Source organism: Anolis carolinensis, unplaced genomic scaffold, assembly GCF_035594765.1.
Source record: "Anolis carolinensis isolate JA03-04 unplaced genomic scaffold, rAnoCar3.1.pri scaffold_10, whole genome shotgun sequence".
Taxonomy (NCBI): domain Eukaryota; kingdom Metazoa; phylum Chordata; class Lepidosauria; order Squamata; family Dactyloidae; genus Anolis; species Anolis carolinensis.
The window spans coordinates 17,585,606-17,605,944 of record NW_026943821.1 but is presented as its reverse complement, the minus strand read 5'-3'; the positions used below and the strand labels follow the sequence as shown (position 1 = coordinate 17,605,944).

The 20,339-nt window shown below is 39.8% G+C and overlaps 1 protein-coding gene across 4 annotated transcripts in view; it reads right to left on the bottom strand.

Annotated features, from left to right (window-relative positions):
- The window catches only part of dyrk1b (dual specificity tyrosine phosphorylation regulated kinase 1B), a 36,407-nt gene that overhangs the window by 7,650 nt on the left and 8,418 nt on the right, over positions 1-20,339 (bottom strand). Inside the window, exons 1-7 of one of the 4 annotated variants that reach the window (XM_008117082.3) lie at positions 18,494-18,912; positions 3,981-4,126; positions 3,300-3,419; positions 2,898-3,086; positions 2,042-2,189; positions 1,367-1,653; positions 942-1,088 (exon numbers count right to left, since the gene is read on the bottom strand). In XM_008117082.3, coding sequence (XP_008115289.1) covers positions 942-1,088; positions 1,367-1,653; positions 2,042-2,189; positions 2,898-3,086; positions 3,300-3,419; positions 3,981-4,043 — 954 coding nt within the window. In that variant the 5' untranslated portion in view covers positions 4,044-4,126; positions 18,494-18,912. The other 3 variants (XM_008117083.3, XM_003224951.4, XM_008117081.3) reach the window with 3 other exon arrangements.

The following is a 20,339-nucleotide window of genomic DNA, read 5'->3' as shown; positions in this document are numbered from 1 at the left end:
TGTTTTGGTGCACAAAGGCAGAAGGGGGTTGGATTAGATGGCCCAAGGGGTCTTTTCCAACCATTTTAATTATGGTATTATTATTATTATTATTATTATTGACACAAAGACAGAGTATGGCACAACAAACGAGATATATATGATGGATTATTACTATCATTGTATGACACAGCAAACAAGATAGATATGCTGGATTTCGTATCACAAAATCACAAGTCGAACACTTCCCAAGTGTCTAGGACTGTGTGATGTATTTTTATTATTATTATTATTTTATTATGACACAGCAAACAAGATAGATATGCTGGATTTCGTATCACAAAATCACAAGTCGAACACTTCCCAAGTGTCTAGGACTGTGTGATGTATTTTCGGATGATGTGCGCAGATCCCATTATTATTATTATTATTATTATTATTATTATTATTATTATTATTATTGAGTGACTATCTGTCAGGGGTGCTTTGATTATGTTTTGTTGCACAAAAGCAAAAGGGGTTTGGACTAGATGGCCCAGTCTCTTCCAACCCTCTTTATTATTTTTATGATGATGATTATTATTATTAACATTGAGGCTGTATTTGTTCCCTTTTTGTTTGTTTTTTTACTTCATAATAAGATATGTGCAGTGTGCATAGGAATTTGTTCATAGTTCAAAAAAAAACCCACTATAGTTCGGCCCTCCAACGGTCTGAGGGACCGTGAATTGGCCCCCTGTTTAAAAAGTTTGGGGACCCCTGCTCTATAGCTTTAAGAAACTCTTGATGGTAACTCTGCCCATCCTGCCCTAGAGTCATCAGGTGGGACTAGCACCTCAGTTCCTCAGCCAATAATGTGCGCCAGACCTGTTCTGACTTACATACAAATTCAACTTAAGAACAAACCTACAGAATCCATCTTGCATGTAACCCAGGGACTGCCTGTATTTATCTCCACCTACCTCATTGGCACCACTGAAGAGGGGCTCCCCTGTGTGCATCTCTACTAGGATGCAGCCTAGGGACCACATATCAATTGCCAGATCATAAGGCATGCCCAGTAGCACTTCAGGTGAGCGGTAAAATCGGCTCTGGATGTACTGGTAGATCTGCAGAAACAAAATACACGATACTGTCAAATGCTGTATTCAGGGAATGGAAACTTATGGTAGTTGAGATTTCTTTTAGTTGCTGTTGGCTGGAACAAGCAAGCTGCTCCCATGCCTTCCAAATTTCAATTTAGAGAAGGCAAAGCTGAAGACACACTGAAAATGAAGAAAGTGGTTCAACTATGCACAATCAGGCTGTGACAATGACAACCAGGCTGTCAGTTCTGGCACTTCTAGACAGATTATGGTTGAAAAGGTGAGGTCTGGTGGTCACTCACCCGCTGGCCCAGCTGGCAGGAGCTCCCAAAGTCCACAATCTTGATGGCACTGCGTTTAGGGTTACACAGCAAGATGTTCTCTGGCTTAAGGTCACAGTGGATGATACTGAGCTCAGGTGTTGCCAGGAAGAGCAGTGCTGTGCACAGCTGCTGGGCGAACTTGCGTGTGAGGTTGAGAGAGACACCTCGGAAGTTGGTGTTACGGAGCAGGTCATACAGGTTGTAGGACAGCAACTCAAATACCAGGCACAAATGGCTCCGGAACATGAAATGCCGCTTCAAGTGCACTGGAGTTAAAATGAAGAAAGGGTGAAAGAATATGAAACAGTGACAGCTCATGCTACATCCCCATGAAGACATCCTGCATGAAGTTAAGATTTGTGGCCCTTTAACATGATCATTTTTCATAGTCACTGAAGAATAACTTGCATATGTACATATAACCAATTCATGACAAGTCTTTCTTATAAGTTCAGTGAATACTAAACAGCTTCCTCACAAATATTTCAACCCTGCCTTTAATCGCTTTATCACAGAGTTTTCTCATGAGTCTGAAGTCCCAAACATTTAACTTCTGGTGCATCTCAGCAGCGTTGACTTTTGTCCATTAACATTTCATCTAATTCCAAAAACACTCCCCACTACCACCAAAGACATGGTTGACTTCCAACTCACCAATATAGTATTTCATTTCAGTGTCATGCTGGTTCATGAGCTCAAGCAACCGCAATTCAATCTGAGCCTGACTCAAAAATGCCTTCTTGTTCTTGATTATCTTAATAGCCACCCACTCCTGCGCCTGTTGGTCGTAGGCCTTTACCACCTAATAGGTAAAAAGAAATAGACACATTAGAATAATTTTACCATTTGTCAGTATCAGTCTGTACTATGGGGAAGACCTACTCAGCCACCCACCACTGAAAATCTGCAAGAGAAGCCTAGCATATGGTGATAAGAAAATTCAAACTTCAACTACCTGAATAAATTAGGAATTCAATATTACACCAGGATGGGGAACTGAATACCCCAAGGCTTTCTGAGGTCCCAGCCTTGGACAATCATGCTCCCAGAAATCTCTAGTTTTAGAGGGGGAAGTCTTCTTTAGCTCTAAAATGGGTGATGGTTGTGCTGACATGACCAATGGAACCCCAGGAGGCTTTGGGGAATGATCTTGCTAACTGAATGCTACCCAGGATCCCAAGGGAAGACTTTTGATCTCTGCCACTACTAGTCCAGATAGGCTAATAGCATATCTTCAGGGTTTCAAAGCTGCAATCTTTCCCATTATGACTGGAAATACCAGGGACTAAATCTGGCAAGTTCTACAATAATTTTGAACTATGTCTATTCTCCTTTTTGACAGATCACTGTGTTATTATAATTGTAGGGTATAGCCTTTGACCTGTCCATGCAAACAATATCTTAGTAAGAAACAATCTTATTAATTCTCAAAGGAATACGGCATGCAGCTTGCTATGTGGTTATATAAGCAGATGCAGAACACTTCTCTGCCCATGGACTGTCTGCTAACCTGTCCAAAGGACCCCTTGCCAATAAGTGAGTCTATTTCATAACGTTCCAGCCAGCGCTCCCCATTGCGGACTATGTAATCATAGTTGTCATCATCGTATCCCTCGTTGTGTACTTTGCGCTCCTTCTTGGTGCTGGTGTCTTCTGGTGCCACTTGAAGGGCTCGACGCTTCTTCTTGGCATAATAGACCTGACAACAAAAAAGCAGGATCAACACACATCACAGAATAGATTTTAAAGTAGGGAGTTTGGTCTTCTCACAGTAAACTAGATTGCCTGGAATCTCCTGGCAGGACAAGAGATGATGTCATAATTATTGGGCATGGAGACGAGACACACTGCAATTATGTTTAAAAATCATTTTTCCTGTTTCTGAGCTGCCATCATGAAAAGGTCCTCTTACCTCATTGATATGTTTGTATGTTTTGATAAGGTCCACAGACAGCTTGCGTAATGGGGCTGTGGCGGAGTCCCGGAAAGTGAGTGGGATTCTCCTCTGCAGAATGGCCAGGTCTGGCATGATCTGTCACACAAAAGACAGACAAGAGAACACTTTGGACATTGTCTTAAAACGATAATTTGCAAACTAGCAGTCAATGGGGAACAGTGGTGCATGAAGGCTTTTATACTGAAAACCGTGTCTTCTTTTTGCACCACTTCCTTGGCAGGAGGGGGAAAGGTCCCCAGGAGACAGGTGGCACAGATGACAACTTCTTAGTAGATGCAAACTGTTTCCTTAATCTACCTTCTCTGATGGTGTAGCAGAGGATGCTAAGTGCTTTGGGCTCATGAAAAGTGGCTCTCTGCACACATCATGGGTACTCCTAGTGATGCACACCCCACGCCATATTATTTCCCTCCACAGGTTGAACCTTGGGCCTGCCTCTGACAACAGTGGTTTCTATGGGACAAACAAAACACAGGGCTTCGCGGCTTTATCTGCCTCAATGTAAGATATGTTTGGAATAGCCACAGGTTGAGTGGGAATGCAGCCAAGGAGAGTTGCATACATTTGCAAGCATGTATTCTAAAAACAAGAGAGCTCAATCGGAGAAGCACTTGCTGGCTGAATCAGGGAGATTACCTGCTGATGCTCAGCCATAGGCTGGATGCTGGAGAAGGGAGCATGGCTGTGCTGGCTCGACATGATTGTCTCAGTATGAAGAGAGCGGCCAAGAGAGGCAACCTGGCTGCAGGGCGGCAGCTGGCATTGTGGGGTGCTGCTGCCACCTATGGGACATAAAAAATGATTTTGGTGTTTTCACTGAAAGATAGCTGAAAGGCGAACAACCACTAATTGGTTATCAGCTTTAACTATGTCCATTAAGCTTTGTATGAAACAGCAGTGAAAGGAAGGGGGACATATGAGTAACTCCCAGCATTCTATCAGTCCTTTATTCAATGATATCCAAAGAGTTTTAAACAGTTATTACAATGCAGCCAGAGTATATCACAGGTTCTTGCTACTGCAGGCAGGGCACAGTGTTCAGCCATGGTAGTCCTTGTCAACCAGGCAAACAAACAAGAACTAAGGCACCTCTACATCCATACAAGCAGGAATTAAGGCACTCCACATCTCACTGATGGGGACTGTTTACAACCCGGGACCCTTCTCTGGTAACCTCCTGTAGGTTCATAATGCTGCAAAAGTCATAGTGTTTTCCCCCAGCAATAGTTTGATATTCTGAAGCTTCTATTTGGTCAGTCAAGCGTGTGCGTGCGTGCACACATACACACGCACACATAATATACACACACACTTTCTGGTGAATGCATCCTTATTCTTCATCTCTCCAAGATTAAAAAAAATACCTTATTTTATGTACTGTACTTGTTTTAAAGAGAAACTCATTTCCAGGATAGACACTTTAACCTTGTGGAATTTTTTGCCCCAACAAATATGATTTTATGACCAAAAAAAAAAACATTCTGCACATTAAAAATACTTTGTAAAACTATGCCCATCAAAAATGTTTTACATCTTGCCTGAATACAGGGATCAATTAGTTACCTGAAAAATATTATGTGCACATAGGAATTTCCAACCCCAGATGCAATACAGAGATATTACAAAGTGGCAAAAAGTGACCACTAAGGTCCTAGCTTTACTAATCATGCACAGGATGATGTATATTATGGATCTGGACATTTCTGCACAAATTTCAGGTACTTGAAATATAAAAATTTCCCAGTGAGGACTAGAGATGGGAAGGCCTAGAAAAAAACTGGAAAAATTGGTGGGTGGGAACACCGGGGGGTTTTTTCACATGAATACAAGATGGACCATTATCTCTTCTAACAGACTACTTACTATCTACTCTGACAGGCAAACAGATGTCTAAGACCACTGATAGAGGTATTTCACAGGTCCGTGCTCAGATTCTGTTACTAACGATGCCAGAAATTGATCATAGATCCTTATTTATTTATTTACCACTTAGATTCAAAATGTCAAAGCTATGGACATTAATGGAACATTAAATATATACAATACACAAACTTGCACATACCCTTTATGGGACATTCTGCATGTAGGAGAAATGGTTGCTATTCACTTGCATGTTAAATAAACATATTAAATAACAATAGATGCATTAGCCTCCCACTGGCAGCAGCCCACAGGAAGAAGCATTAGGTACAAATGGCTACCACAAACCTTAGGGCTTACATGGGCTTACTTTTCACATATAATCTGTATTTTCTGAAAGGCATTTCATTCATAAATATTCTAAAGTACTTTAGAAATTAAAGGCATAAATCATAAGTGGCAGCAGCAGAAGTTTAAAAAAGTTATAAGAATATTCTTCTCCATCGTTTCCACTTAAGAGTATATACCTACACCCAGCCTATTTGATAGGGCCCATAATTTTTTTAAAGGCCTAAATTGCAATTTTAAAATGTCATTTTGTGAATATACTCAAAAGGAATATAAGCTTAACCTCTGTCATGTTAATCAGGAGTCAAAATAATGAATGTGGACTAATGGAGATATTTGTATAGCATGTAGATTCTATGTATAATGGGGTTATGAATTATGGTATCATTAAATTCCAAATGTGAATTACGGTTTCATTTAATTGCTTTCTACACTACACTTTCTACACTAGACATGAATGGATTTTACTACATAAGTCAAAGGAATATACAAAACACAGCCTGGAGATTTCATGTTCATGAATAGAATAGAATAGAGTAGAATAGCTTTACTGTATTGTCATTGTGCTATTGCACAACGAAATTAAATGCCTTCCCCAGCACACACCACAAAACACACCCATCCCTCCACACCCTAACCATCACCGCACAGCCCCCATGCCACATCAATGCGAAACGATGAGTTCAACATAACCACAACTCTAGGGTTGTTGTGAAAAGTAGGGAAACTGTTGATCTTAAGATTTCATTGTTCAAGAGCAGATTTTAAAGCTCTGATGGTGGAGAGAATTCGAAAGTATATAGACCAGGGGTCCCCAAACTAAGGCCCGGGGGCCGGATGCGGCCCATCAAAGCCATTTATCTGGCCCCCACGGCACAAGGGCAGAAGGGGGTTGGGCTAAATAACCCAAGGGGTCTCTTCTCTTCCAACCCTTGTTGTTGTTGTTGTTGTTGTTATTATTATTATTAACATTAAGGCTGGGTGGCCATCTGTCAGGGGTGCTTTGCTTGTGCTTTCGGTGCACAAAGGCAGAAGGGGATTGGACTCAATGGCCCAAAGGGTCTCTTCCAACACTCTTTGTTGTTGTTGTTGTTGTTGTTATTATTATTATTAACATTAAGGCTGGGTGGCCATCTGTCAGGGGTGCTTTGCTTGTGCTTTCGGTGCACAAAGGCAGAAGGGGATTGGACTCAATAGCCCAAAGGGTCTCCTCCAAACCTCTTTATTATTATTATTATTATTATTACTATTAACATTGAGGCTCGGTGGCCATCTGTCAGGGGTGCTTTGCTTGTGCTTTCGGTGCACAAAGGCAGAAGGGGATTGGACTCAATAGCCCAAAGGGTCTCTTCCAACCCTCTTTATTATTATTATTATTATTATTATTATTATTATTATTATTATTATTATTGCTATTATTATGATTATAATCATTGAGGCTGGGTGGCCATCTGTCAGGGGTGCTTTGCTTGTGCTTTCGGTGCACAAAGGCAGAAGGGGATTGGACTCAATGGCCCAAAGGGTCTCTTCCAACACTCTTTGTTGTTGTTGTTGTTGTTGTTTGTTGTTGTTGTTGTTATTGCTCAGTGGCCAACTATAGTCCGGCCCTCCAATGGTCCGAAGGATCGTGAACTACCCCCCTGTTTAAAAAGTTTGGGGACCCCTGATATAGACGGTATCTAGTGAGTACTGTAACAGCAAGAGGAATCCTCTGGCCTTGAATGTGCCTAGATTAAATGTGTGGCGTTTATGACACCCCACTACACAGTGTCTTCTCATTCAAATAATTATAGATGCAGTAATATAATTGTCCTTTCACTCCCTCTATTTTAGATTATATCTTACACTATCCAAAACTAGTGCTATTACTATTCCTATTTTCCAAAGTAGCTACTATTTCTGTTGAGCAACTTACACAGAACTTTTTACAAATTAAAATTATGAGAAAGCAAATGGGCTGAAGCTACTGGGTTATGACTATTAATTGTTTCCAAGTATTCATATTGAAAGGTAGCTGTGATATAATTGAGATTAAGTAACAGAATAAACTTAAACTAAGTACTGAACATCTAGCTCATTATATCATTATGTACCCATGTACCAAACCTCAACTTACATTTTTATCCTCTTACCAAGTTGCAAGAATTAAATTAAGGAGTACAATTTCCATCAAAACAGTTAAAGTAAGCTCTGTTATTAGACACGGACTTGAATTTGATGCTCTATGTCCAGTCTAACTCCCAATGCACATTGGTTTTCTGCCTCAAGGCAAACCACCACAGACAGTGGATCCAAACAGAACTCTCATTATAAACAAATTACAGAGAGCACTGAAGGAATATAGAATATGGATCTGTGAAGCCTCCAAAACTGAGGTTACAAGTGTCATACTCTTCTGTATCTCAGTGATATCTAACAGAAGAAAATCTGTCCTTTTAGAAATATAGGTACTGTTGGCCTAGATGATGTTCATTTTTCACATAAAATGCAATTTTATTGCTACTGTTGGTGCCTCAGCAACCATCAGAACTAGTAAGTTCTATTCTTAGATATGGAAGGGATGTGTTGAGTGGCTGGAATGGGATACTGCAGCAGACAGGCTGTCAGAGCTAACCGTTTCTATTCCTAGCCGAGACCAAAACCTAGACCAGCAATAACTTGTTAGGGAGAAAACTGCTTGGTGTGCTTCTACATCTGATCCTTGAGAGTACAGCAACCCTCCAACACAAACTGATGGCACCCACATATTTTTTTAACAGAGACAATGAATGATGAAAGGACTTTGAAGTTATGATTCTATCTGATACAGATGAGTTGAGGTTACAATTCTGTCTAAAGAGTAAGAGGCTGCTGGAGTTAGCTTCTTGCCTCTGAAAAAGTGTGCTTAACTAACAGATTAAAAAAACCAACTCCACCCCCCCTTCCTGAAAGGAGGAACGTACAAATGAAGATATACCATCGGGTTTAATAAGTATGTGATGGTACAAGTCTTCACTCAGAAGAAAGGTATGGAAAATCTTTTCCAACTCAGCCTGACTCAAAGGTTACTCATGCATTTCTTATCAGAATGATACAATGTCTATCTATATAATCTACTTGAATAATCTCCTGCTTGCTTAGAATCTATCTTTCAATAGTCTCCTGCTTGTTAAGGATCAACTTCTCCATTTAATGAAGAGATATCTTAATTAGTAAAAAAGGGTTATGAACAATCTGTAGGCATTCCAGATTCTTGTGAAAAGTAGGGAAACTGTTGATCTTAGATTCCATTGTTCAAAAGCAGTTTTTAAAACTCTGATGGTGGAGGGAATTTGTAAGTATATAGACAGTATCCAGTGAGCCCTGTAATAGCGGTAGGAGCCCCCTGGCCTTTCATAGTTTCTATGGTTCATATTCTGCCTTTGCCCCACAAACACTGGTCCCCTAATTTCCATTCCTCAACCAACTGTGACAATTAATAAAACCTATTACAGAATCATAATTACACATAGTTACTTGTATAATTTATTTTCAACACCCTATTTCAGACTCCTTTACCAATCGCATGAAGTGATTATGAATAAAGTTAACAAAATGGGGTATATCTCCATTATATTGGAAGGATGGGGAATGTGTGCTAATATATTTAAATACAAATGGAATTTTATCCCTCTAGTATACCATCATCTTTTTTTTACAAGACATACTTTCTATCAACAATATGTTTCGGACCACACTCAAGTTAGAAAACACTGCAGGTATCTTGACAGGGAAAATCTTGCAAAAATGTTTTCATCAGTTTGCAAAGTAAAAGAGAACTCGCTACTGTACAACTTCCTAATCTACAAAGATCAGGCAATTCTGTAATGGGGGGGGATAGAGTTTCAAAGTTCATTAAAGCACATATGAAACAAACGGCCACTTCCATGCCAATTCCTGCTCTACACTGTAGTAATACAAGCTACTTGTGATATAATACTGACAAGTGGTACACATTTTCTCCTTTATGTTTATCCTTAGAAATTTATTTAAACTTTGCCGCTTTTCACTAAACTGAGTCATATAGCCCCAAAGCCCTATTTCATCCTACTATGGTTTTTAAAACCATACTATTACACCACTGAAGACAAGCTATCCCTTGCATTCTTAAATGCAATGCCGCATCATCTCCCACTAATTAAAACCATGAGTTCTTGACTTCTCTTTCCTAAATGATTCCAGATTCTGCCATGACCATGCTAAGTCATTTCACAAGGGTAATCTCCCCAACTGTAATCTCACAAGGAAAAAGGTTTCCCCTATGCATTTTCTAGCATCCTTCTCCTTCTCCAATCATAGAAACATATTCTTCAACCTCCTCTCCTCCAAAAGCCTCTGTCATTCACTGACGCAGCCTCAGAACATATGACAAGCTTCTAACTAAAAGATTATATATCACTCTTCAATTTGTTACAAACCTTACCTGTAACCATTTTCCTGTTGTAACAGGCTGAAGGCAGAAAGCTGGAAGGCTCCTGTCGGGCCCAGTGTGTTTGCAATGTCAACAGCATTGCATGAGCTGAGTTGCAGTACTGAATGGGATCACCATAGGAAAAGCCCTTCTTTTCCAAGCCCACACAATCCACTGTAGTCCACAGCCAGACTTTTTGAAGAATACTTGCCCAGGTTTTGTTCCCGCAAGAGCATGTCTTAAAGCCACAGTGAGCTAACCAGAAAGCAGTGCTACACAGCTGTCATTGCAGAGGCTATGGAAGGTCAGTGGGCATGAAATGCTCTCTTGGCTGGATCAAAGCAAACAGCTGGTTTACATGCCATGACCAAGTGGAAACTGATCAGAGGAACAGCTGACAAAAGGTTTCTAAATGCAGTCCAAAGATACCACTATGGAGAAGGCTGAAACGTGCCAATTCCCAACTTCTCTTTTCTAATACCTAAATGTCACAATTTATTTCCTTGAACTAAAGTTATTAGCCTATTGGTACTAGCTTCCAATAGGTTAATTATCTTATTCTTCCAAAGCGTTATGAGGCAACAGGCGTTTGAGAAAGGTCCATGATAATTTGCAAAAGTAATTACTAATATTTTGTCTTATAAAGAAGGCATTTATGAACATGTACTGAATTTCTCTGATTGCATATGAATTGGTGGATGTATGGCCACAAACAATTCTAAATTTGTTTTCTAAGTAACAATTATTGTGCGAACTACCAGTTAAATAGTGGTGATTTCAGACATTCATTTCTTGAAGGTGTAATGGGACAACTAAACAAAATTGCTCAATGATGCAGTATATAATGATCTTCTAGATGAAAAGTTACATATCTGTATATGCACAATATCATTTTGCAAGGGACTCAATTTTTTCAAATATCCAAATGAGAAACTATTCACTTCTTGGCTGGCACTTTTTTTATCTGTTCTTAAATCAAGGCAATTTACTGTCACCTTCATGAAAGGTACCACCTAGCCCCAATCTTTGTTCTGAAAGATTCCTTGATATATGCAAACCATTTTTCCTACTGACAGCTCAATATCAATTCTATATCAGCAACTATTATTTACAGATTTTATTTAACACTAAAACTTTAGTTGTTGAACACTAGTTCCTAATGAATCCTGCCAGAAATGATTCACACACTTGTGAGTTGGTTCATTGTTTGTATCTTTTCTGGAATAAAATGCATATTGGGAAACACAATGTTGCAAAATTAACAAAAATAAATTAGGAGAATAAAAGCAAAATGGGGAGTGGGAACCCAATTTGTATAAAATATTACTCATTACATTTTAGGGGCATTTATGCCAACAGAACATAAACCGAGCCAAACAAAACTATATTTTATGAAAAGTGAACTGCATTCTGTTTGACAAACTATTTTGCTTACATATGAAAATTGTATTTAAATACACTTTCATCCACTCCTTGGCTACCACTGTTCCCTGTCCTGAGCTCAGGAGTGGGCAAAACGCAGGACTCCAAGCTTGTTCCTGTGGTTACTTCACTATCTCCATACACTTTTTCTGACCCACCTCCACTAAAGGACATGATGATCCATCTTTTAAACAATACCTGAGCCCCTTTATACTTAACATTAAAAATAGTCATTTTCAAAATCCGAGGTGGGTCATGAGGGGTTTTTAAGTAGACCTTGAGGATTTCAGGGACAGGAAATTGACTCCCAGCTCTATCTGTCTTATTTGGTCAGTTTATCTCAAGTCTGTTTCAGATATAATAGGAACCCAGAGTTTTGGTCTTTGGTGAGTTAGTCCCCTTTTTAGACCATATGGCAGTCCTCTTTTGCAACAAAACAGAGTTTAGTGTTACATCCAAGCTTGCAAACTATGCACTAGCCATGCCTGAAGGTTGGTTAAATCTTAGGGATGGCCGCACTTTGTTTCAATTTTGTTAAGAAATAGAAAGACAATAAAGCACAATAAAAATTTTCAGCACCTTAAGTGCATCAGTCTCTCTCTTCCTCATCAAGAATCTGTCAGGCTTATACTTTTACAGTTCATAAAGGGTCAACCCAAGTTTAATGTGCTGTCAAAGGCTTTCATGGCCGGGATCACAGGGTTGTTGTATGTTTTCCGGGCTGTAAGGCCATGTTCCAGAAGTATTCTCTCCTGATGTTTCACCCACATCTATGGCCTGCCATAGATGTGGGCGAAACGTCAGGAGAGAATACTTCTGGAACATGGCCATAAAGCCCGGAAAACATACAACCCTGAAAATAGTTTAGTTGCTGGAGTGTTGAAATGTCTGAATGCCTGCTGTGTAAGACTTTCTGCATGATCCTGTAATGTATTGATTCAGGATGTGCCATGAAAACTTTCATATCTAGTTGTTAGGCCACAGCAATAGGGAAATAGAACTCCCTATCACAATATAACAGAAGATCCAAATTGTATACATTCCAGCATGGATGCCTAATCCCAGTGATTCCTAGAAATGCTTTATATCATTGGATATCATGTCATGAATATGTAATGAACTACTAAAATGTAAGACCAACAAAGGAGAGGAATATGAAAGCAAATGGCAGTCTACAATTCAGCTTGCGCAGAAAAGGGTGCCATCATCGTAACTCAGAACTTAGGGCAAGAAAGGCAGGCTTAGATTTCAAACCAGTTCTTCATTCTAGAGCAATCTGCTTGCTTCTATTTCCCCTACTCTGAATTTGGTCCAGGATCACCACTATTACTACATGTTCAGTCTGTCAGTAAAACCTTTTGAAAGAAAATAGACAGGGGTTAAATCAAGGATTCTGACCAGGGCAGAACCTTCTGACAAATGGTTAACATGCCTATGATGTCCTATTCTAAGACCACTGCTAATTCTAATAATTCTGCTAATTCAACTAAGACAAACCATAGGCTCTATGGGTATTCAAATTCTGGTCATCTATCAGAATCAGGAGTCCCGGTGGCCAAGTGCGTTAAAGCACTGAGCTGGAGACCGAAAGGTCCCAGGTTCAAACCCCGGGAGCGGCCGCTGTTAGCTCCAGCTCCTGCCAACCTAGCAGTTCGAAAACATGCCAATGTGAGTAGATCAATAGGTACCGCTTTGGCGGGAAGGTAACGACACTCCATGCAGTCATGCTGGCCACATGACCTTGGAGGTGTCTACGGACAACGCTGGCTCTTCGGCTTAGAAATAGAGATGAGCACCAACCCCCAGAGTCAGACATGAATGGACTTAACGTCAGGGGAAACCTTTACCTTTTATCAGAATCTCAGGCCCCAGATTTTTAAGGGATCCCTTGAGATGTCTAATTGAATCCCCTGCCAAAAGCATTCTGGGCTGATGCCCACTCTGATGCTCACTCAGTCCTTTCTCTTGGAAATCTCCAATGAAGAATATTCCACAAACCCCATAGTTTCCATTGCTGACTTGTTATCTCTTATTAAATCTAAATCAATGTTCTTTTTATCAAATTTCAGTGAACAGGCCAAATGTTTTTCCTTCTTCTGGCAAATCTTATCAGTAGATATTTTTGTATTTTAACTGTGTACCTTTTTGAATGTCCTTTAAAAATGTTTTATCTCTTGTTTTAATGGTGTTGTATTCTCCCTCAAGGTGCATGGAGAGGCGGGTAACAAATTCATTATTGTTGTTATTATTATTATTATTATTATTATTATTATTATTATTATTACTAACATGATATAAATTTAGGGTCTAGGTTATCTTTTTGAAACCTATAGTCAGTGTAGGGTCTTATGACTATCTTTTATAATGGTGGTAAATTTTAATCTATATCCTAACCTAATGTACACACTCTACTGATGTGGATGGATGATTGTAAGGTGGGATTCTATACTGGTCATTGACCATAAATAAAGATTTGATCTGATCTGTATTCTCTCTGGCATGTTAACATTTATTTTAATTTAACACCTGCAAAGAACATGTTGCCTCAAATAAAATCCTGCTAGTGCAGAGAAAATTACACACATTTCTTGATACAGCACAAGTCTCCATCGGCGTCTGCTGGATAACTTGACTTAACCTAGAGATGCTGGGCTAATATATGTTAGTTAACGAGTCAGAGCATTCTGAGAACATTTCCAACTGTTAATCTTAAAGCACTTCCAATTGTTTGAGGTGCTACTCTTCCACATAAAAAAGTGTACAGAATCACAGAAGTTGAAAAAGACCACATGGAGCATCTAGTTCTAGACTAATCCACTTGCCATGCAAGAAAAGCACAATCAAAGTATCCCTGATAGATGACCATCTAGTCTCTGTTTAAAAGCCTCCAAAGAAAGACCTTTCACCACATCCCGAGGCAATGAGTTCTACTGTTGAATAGCTCTTACAGTATAGCCAGAAAACTTCAGATTAGAATGGTGAGAGACCACTGAGGGATGCAAATAAGGAGGCACAGACTTCTGATTTTTAGCCTTTTTCAACTCTATTTGGTTGTTTTAACCTTCTATTTAGACTGTGATATCTTAAAGAATCTTGTAAAAAGTCTTCTTTTGCTTGGGAGAAGACTGTCTGTTCACCAGATTGCACAAATGCAATGTTACTATCCTTGGTGGAGTAGTCTGATGATTTGCCACAACTCCTGACAGGACTTAGAAGAAATGTTCCATGACACAAATAGTCACTCACTGCACAAGAGGTAAACTATGTCATGATGTGAATAATCTATGTACTGAAGGAAGCTTCACTTACTGAAGAACATTCTATAAGAATGCTCCATATTTGCAAATACTTTCAGATTACAAGAACCAGAGATAAAAAACAGAATGTGGATGAAAATAGATCATTCATCCATTCAAGGCAAAAGACAAATGTTAAGTGCCTAGCTCTTTAAAATCTTAGAATTCATATTTATTCAACCATGCATGTATTAAAGAACTAGGGTTGTCACCTTTTTTTTCCTGAGAAACTCTTCATCGTTTAACAATAATACAGCAAGATACAACATTGTCTTCTTGATGCTTGCCATAAGTGTACCATTGAATTTGACCAATGTAGCTTTAATGAGAATTTCGTACTATTTGTTTTTGTTTATCCTTACCAAATTTTTCATATTTCTTCAAAAATGGCAAAAGATTGAGATTAAAAAAAAAGATGTGAACATGGAAGAAAGGAAAACACATTTGTTAATTCATAGCTCCACCTGAAGAGCAACTATATGATATTTGGGGAAGACAAGATTTTCGAAATCAGGATATTTTTGTGCTGTTTGAACAAGCTTAGGAAGCTACACAAAGTGTAGTGTTTGAGGACAATATTGGGAGTTGGAAGAGATCACAAGAGCCATACATTCCTATCCCTTGCCATGCAGGAATACCCAATCAAAGCACTCCCGGCAGATGCCCATCTTGTCTGTTTAAAAACCTCCAGAGAAAAAGACCTTGAGGCAGCATATTCTACTGCTGAACAGCTCTTATCATCAGAAAATTCTTCTAATGTTTAGATAAAATCTCTTTTCTTGAAATGTGAATCTATTGTTTCAGGTCTCTAGAGCAGCAGAAGACAAGCTTGCCTCTGCCTCAATGTGACATCCTTTCAAATATTTAAACATGGCTATCATGTCCCCATCTCAGCCTTCTTTTCTCCAAGATAAACATACCCAGCTGCCTCAGCCCTTCTCCACAGAGCATGGCTTCCCAGCCTTTGATAATTTTGATTGCCCTTTTCTGGACACATTCTAGCTTGTCAATACCCTTCTTGAATTGTGGTGCTCAGAACTGGGCACAGTTTTCTAGGAGATGTATGACCAAAGCAAGTGGTAATATGATTTCCCTCGATCTAAACATTATACTCTTATTGAGATAGCCTAGAATCACATTTGCTTTTTTGGCTGCTGCATCACACTGTTGATTCATGTTGGTCTACTAACAAGCTCCTAAATCCCTTTTGCACATGCTATTTTCAAGTCAGTGCCTCCCATCCTGTATCTGTCAATTTCAATTTTTTTTCTGCTTAGGTACAGTACCTCACATTTCTTATTGTTGTTTTTAAGTTTTGGCCCAGCTCTCTAATCTGTTAAGGTCATTGTGAATTTTGATCCTGCCTCAGCTAACCCTCCCAATTTAGTGTAATTTAAGAATTTGATAAGCATGCCTGCTATTCCATCATCCAAGTCATTGATAAAAATGTTGAATAGCACTGGGCCCAGGGCAGAACCCTTTGGAACTCCATTGGTCACTTCTCTTCAGGATGGGGAGCCACCGAAAGGGAGAACTTTTTGGGTTTAGCCAGTTAACCAATCCCTAAATCCATCTAATAGTAGCATTCTCTAGAGTCCACATTTTAGTAGTTTCTTTGTGAGAATTATCAGGCAGGAGCTTGTCAAAGGCCTAATTAAAATTAAGATATGCTACATCCACAGCAGTCCCTAAATCTACAAAGCTTGTAACTTTATATAAAAAAAGAGGTCAGTTTAGTATGGCAAGACTTGTTTTTGAGAAACCCTTGTGAGTGGCATTCCTTTCTAAATTCTTACAGATTATCTGTTTGATGATCTGTTCTAGAATCTTTCCAGGTATTGACTTCAGGCTGACTGGGTGGTAATTGTTTAAGCCCCCCCCCCCCCTTTTTGAAGATGAGGACAACACTTGCCTCCCTCCAGTCTGTTGGAACTTCTCCTGTTCTACAAGATATCTAAAAGAGGATTGGCAGAGGTTCTAGAATGACTTCTGCTTGTTCTCTTAATACCTTTGGATGTAATTCATCACACCCTGGAGACTTGAATTCATTTAGATTATTAGCCAGATATCCCTGTGCTGCTTCTTCATCTATTCTGCATTTCTCCTATGGAATTATCTGCTCTATTATCCCCAAATTGAGCACTGTTAAATTTTTGGGAGAAGACTGAGGCAAAAAAGATGCTGAGTAGTTCTGCCTTTTCTCTGTCCCTTGACAGCATTTTACCATCACCTGTATGCAACAGCCCTACTATTTCCTTGTTTTTCCTTTTGCTAGGGACATGAAAAGCCCCTTTTATTGCTTTTGACCTCTTTAGCAAGCCTGGGCTCATTCTGTGATTTGGTTCTTCTTACTTGCTACCAATACATGTTGTCTATTTGTTTTAATTCTTCTTTGATTATTTTTCTCTTTTTCCATTTCTTGTTCACGTCCCCTTTAAATCTTAGTTTAGTTGCAAGTTCCTTAAGACATTCATTCTGTTTTCTTTAGACATCTCCTGTTTTTCCTCCTCATTGGAACTGTGTAAAATTGTGCTTCCAATATCTTGCTTTTCAAAAACTCCCATCAATCGTGAATTTCTTTCTCTTTTTATACTCCTGACCACAGGATCACATTCAGTTTTCCTTAAGTTTACTGAAGCCATTTTTCTTAAAGTTTAGAATGCATATCTTGACCTCTCCTTTCCGCTCTATAACAAACTCTAGACCTATAACTTCCACCTAGATCTAGAATTCTAGATCTATAACAAATGTAATGTAATGAAATTTCTGCACTGTAACTCAAATATGAGCTGATCCTGCAATGCTAGAAACCTGAAGTTTGACCAGAACACAAAAGCTCTCTAATTGCTTATTAAATTCCAGTCAGCTATCAGTCTGGGTGATTTCCATTGCCTTTCTTGGACCACTGGTATATTCCAAAAGGGTTTAGAGCAAGACGTGAACTCAAGATAATTCAAGAAAGTAATACTAAGTTGGGAAAAACAAGAAACACCGATACAAGACTATGTTCTTAGAAATACAATTTAAAAGATGTTTTCTTATTATGGCACATTTTCCTGCTTACACACTCACCAGTAGGGATGAGGTCCACATCTCTTCAGGAGAGCCAAAAATGTCACCGCCTTTTCTTGTTGGACACAGACGAGAAGATGCCCAAGCCCCATGTCAACATCCTGGTCTCCCAAGGACTCACAACCCTTGTTCACTGTCCATTAGCTGACTTCCCTTTTTAGTAGCTTTGTCAGTTAGGAACCTACCACAATAGTCCTGTCCAGTCTTCTACGGGTACCCTTTGCTTGCATCTCTATGATTGGCTACACTGGGCAGGTGGCTGTTAAATCCTATATCAAAGCTATGTTTGGCCTTCTGTCTAAGGGTTTTTTTTGGGGTTTTTTTTTTTGCTATTATAATTCCAGAAGGGGATGGACAAAAGCCTGGTGACAATCTGATTAAAACGAAAAGTATTCTATGAAGCAATATGATGCTGACCAATGCAGGTATGTGTTAGCGCTAGGTCCATCAACCAGGCCTACTAAGGAAGCGTGAGGAGAAGACCAAAGAGAATTAACTGGGCCAGCTTTTGGAATCTATCACAACTGAATTCATGCAACAAAGGAAATAATTTTAATCACTAGGATCCCTACAAACACTTTCCCAAAGGGATAACTAATTTAAAAAAGAAAACAGTACCAGAACAAGCAATGATATAATGACACAAGAGGAAGTGGATGCCAAAAGGAACCAAGCAACAGCAATGTACACTAAGTACTAAGGCCAAAAGAACCCCAACTCACCATTTCAGACTTTCATGGGCTGAACCATGATTTCTGAACATGTCAGCATTGCCAGCTCTGCTGCTGCAATGGATTCCAGTTGAACTGTACAGTAACAAACGCCTGGTCCTTACGCAAGGAGAATGCATATCCAGCATTTTGAGACTGCATGTGTCCCTTGCCAAAGCAATTCCTTGTTCTGCAAAGGGGGGGGGGGCAGATTGGGGAGGGGTTAAGAAAGAGAAGCAAGCTACTTTGCTCTCTTTGCAGAAAAAAAAATAGCCAAGATACTGTATTTCCAAGCATGCAGGGCTACTTAGGGGAGTTTCATTCTGTCAGCCCACCCTGGTATTATACGTCACTGGCACAGGGCCAAGCCTGCACTCCGCTTCCAGGCCACAGGCTACACATTAACCCTCTGCTTGGTCCCTGTTCTGCCCTGCAGATTTCCACCAGGCTGCAAATTCAATCCCCGCCTCTTCACTCGCTTCTGTGCAGTGGTGTCTCTGCCATGGCAACAAGCTTCTCATTGGAGAACTGGAGCTGCCGGCGAGCCAATGGGAAGCCAGGCAGTGTTGCTAGGTTCTCCGGGATGCAATGGGCTGATTATGCCCAAACAAAGCAAGAAAGAGGAGAAGGCGAGAGTCTCCAAAAATACCTCGGTAAAGAACTGGCTCTCCTTCCAGGAACAGGGGCTAGAAATAACCTGCAAAGGGAGACCCAGCAACAACAGAGCTCATGGTGTTGGCACGATGCCACAGCCACTCACCGTAGCCGTGATCTCTCCTGCTCGGTGACTCTCAGAGCCAGCTGGGTATAAAATTCTCCCCCTGTCCAGAATCTCAGGAGGCGTTTGAGTTGAATTTCATATCTGCTTCCATCCTTCAATGGAATAGGCAAGGCTGCCTGGCTTGACCACAGAGTCCTAACTGAGCTTGCTTCCTCTTGTGCCAGCCAGAATGCACCTAGTTTCCTTCTCAGCAGAGGTGCACTGCTGCAGTTCTGAGGGTTAAAAGAAGCTTTTGCAGATAAAAATATCGCGTTAAAAACTCTTCTAACCATAACTCAGCTGTGTTGCTCCAATGAACAATTAGGAACACCATTCTCTATCCCATGGACTTGAGATGTTGGCCAAAATGACACAGGAGTGAATTTTCAGCCACATTTTTATTTAAATCAAGACTGTATTTATTTGAAGAAAAAGAAAAAAAACCTTTCTTCTCCTACCACCCACAATGTATTTCCGAATAAAAATATTACTGATATGAAGACATGAATGAAATTATAAGAAGTTTCAAAATAAGTGAAACCTTAATTATGCCTCTCATAAATGCCTGAACATTTACGACAACGAATGTTCATTATAGAAAATTCTAAGGGCCTATGAAGTCATGTGAAAGAATACTGAGGATTTCACCATTCTTCTGAAAAATACAAATGTATATGAATTATAACAGAATGCCACACAAATCAGTGCCATTCTGAGATCTTTCTGACTATACTTTTGCCTTAAACACTGAACACGCAAAAACATCTTGACTGGCAAAATGTCATCTTTCTTTAAGGAGGTCACTATCTCATGCTTCGTGCTGCTACTTAATGATTAGAGGCATAAACCAGGTCTGGCAATCGGGAGGGGGGGGGGGGGGAGACATGTAGTGGCCATACATGTACAGCACTGAAGCCAACAGTCAGCATAATTAAAAGAATTTTAAAGCAGTTAAAATGATTATGTATCATTCATCATGAAACAAATCTAAAGTCATACTGCCTTACACTGATACTGTATGGGGGGACACCTGCACCTGTCATGAAAATACATGGAATCTGAACAACATCTCAATGACACTGTCAAATCATGATGGTA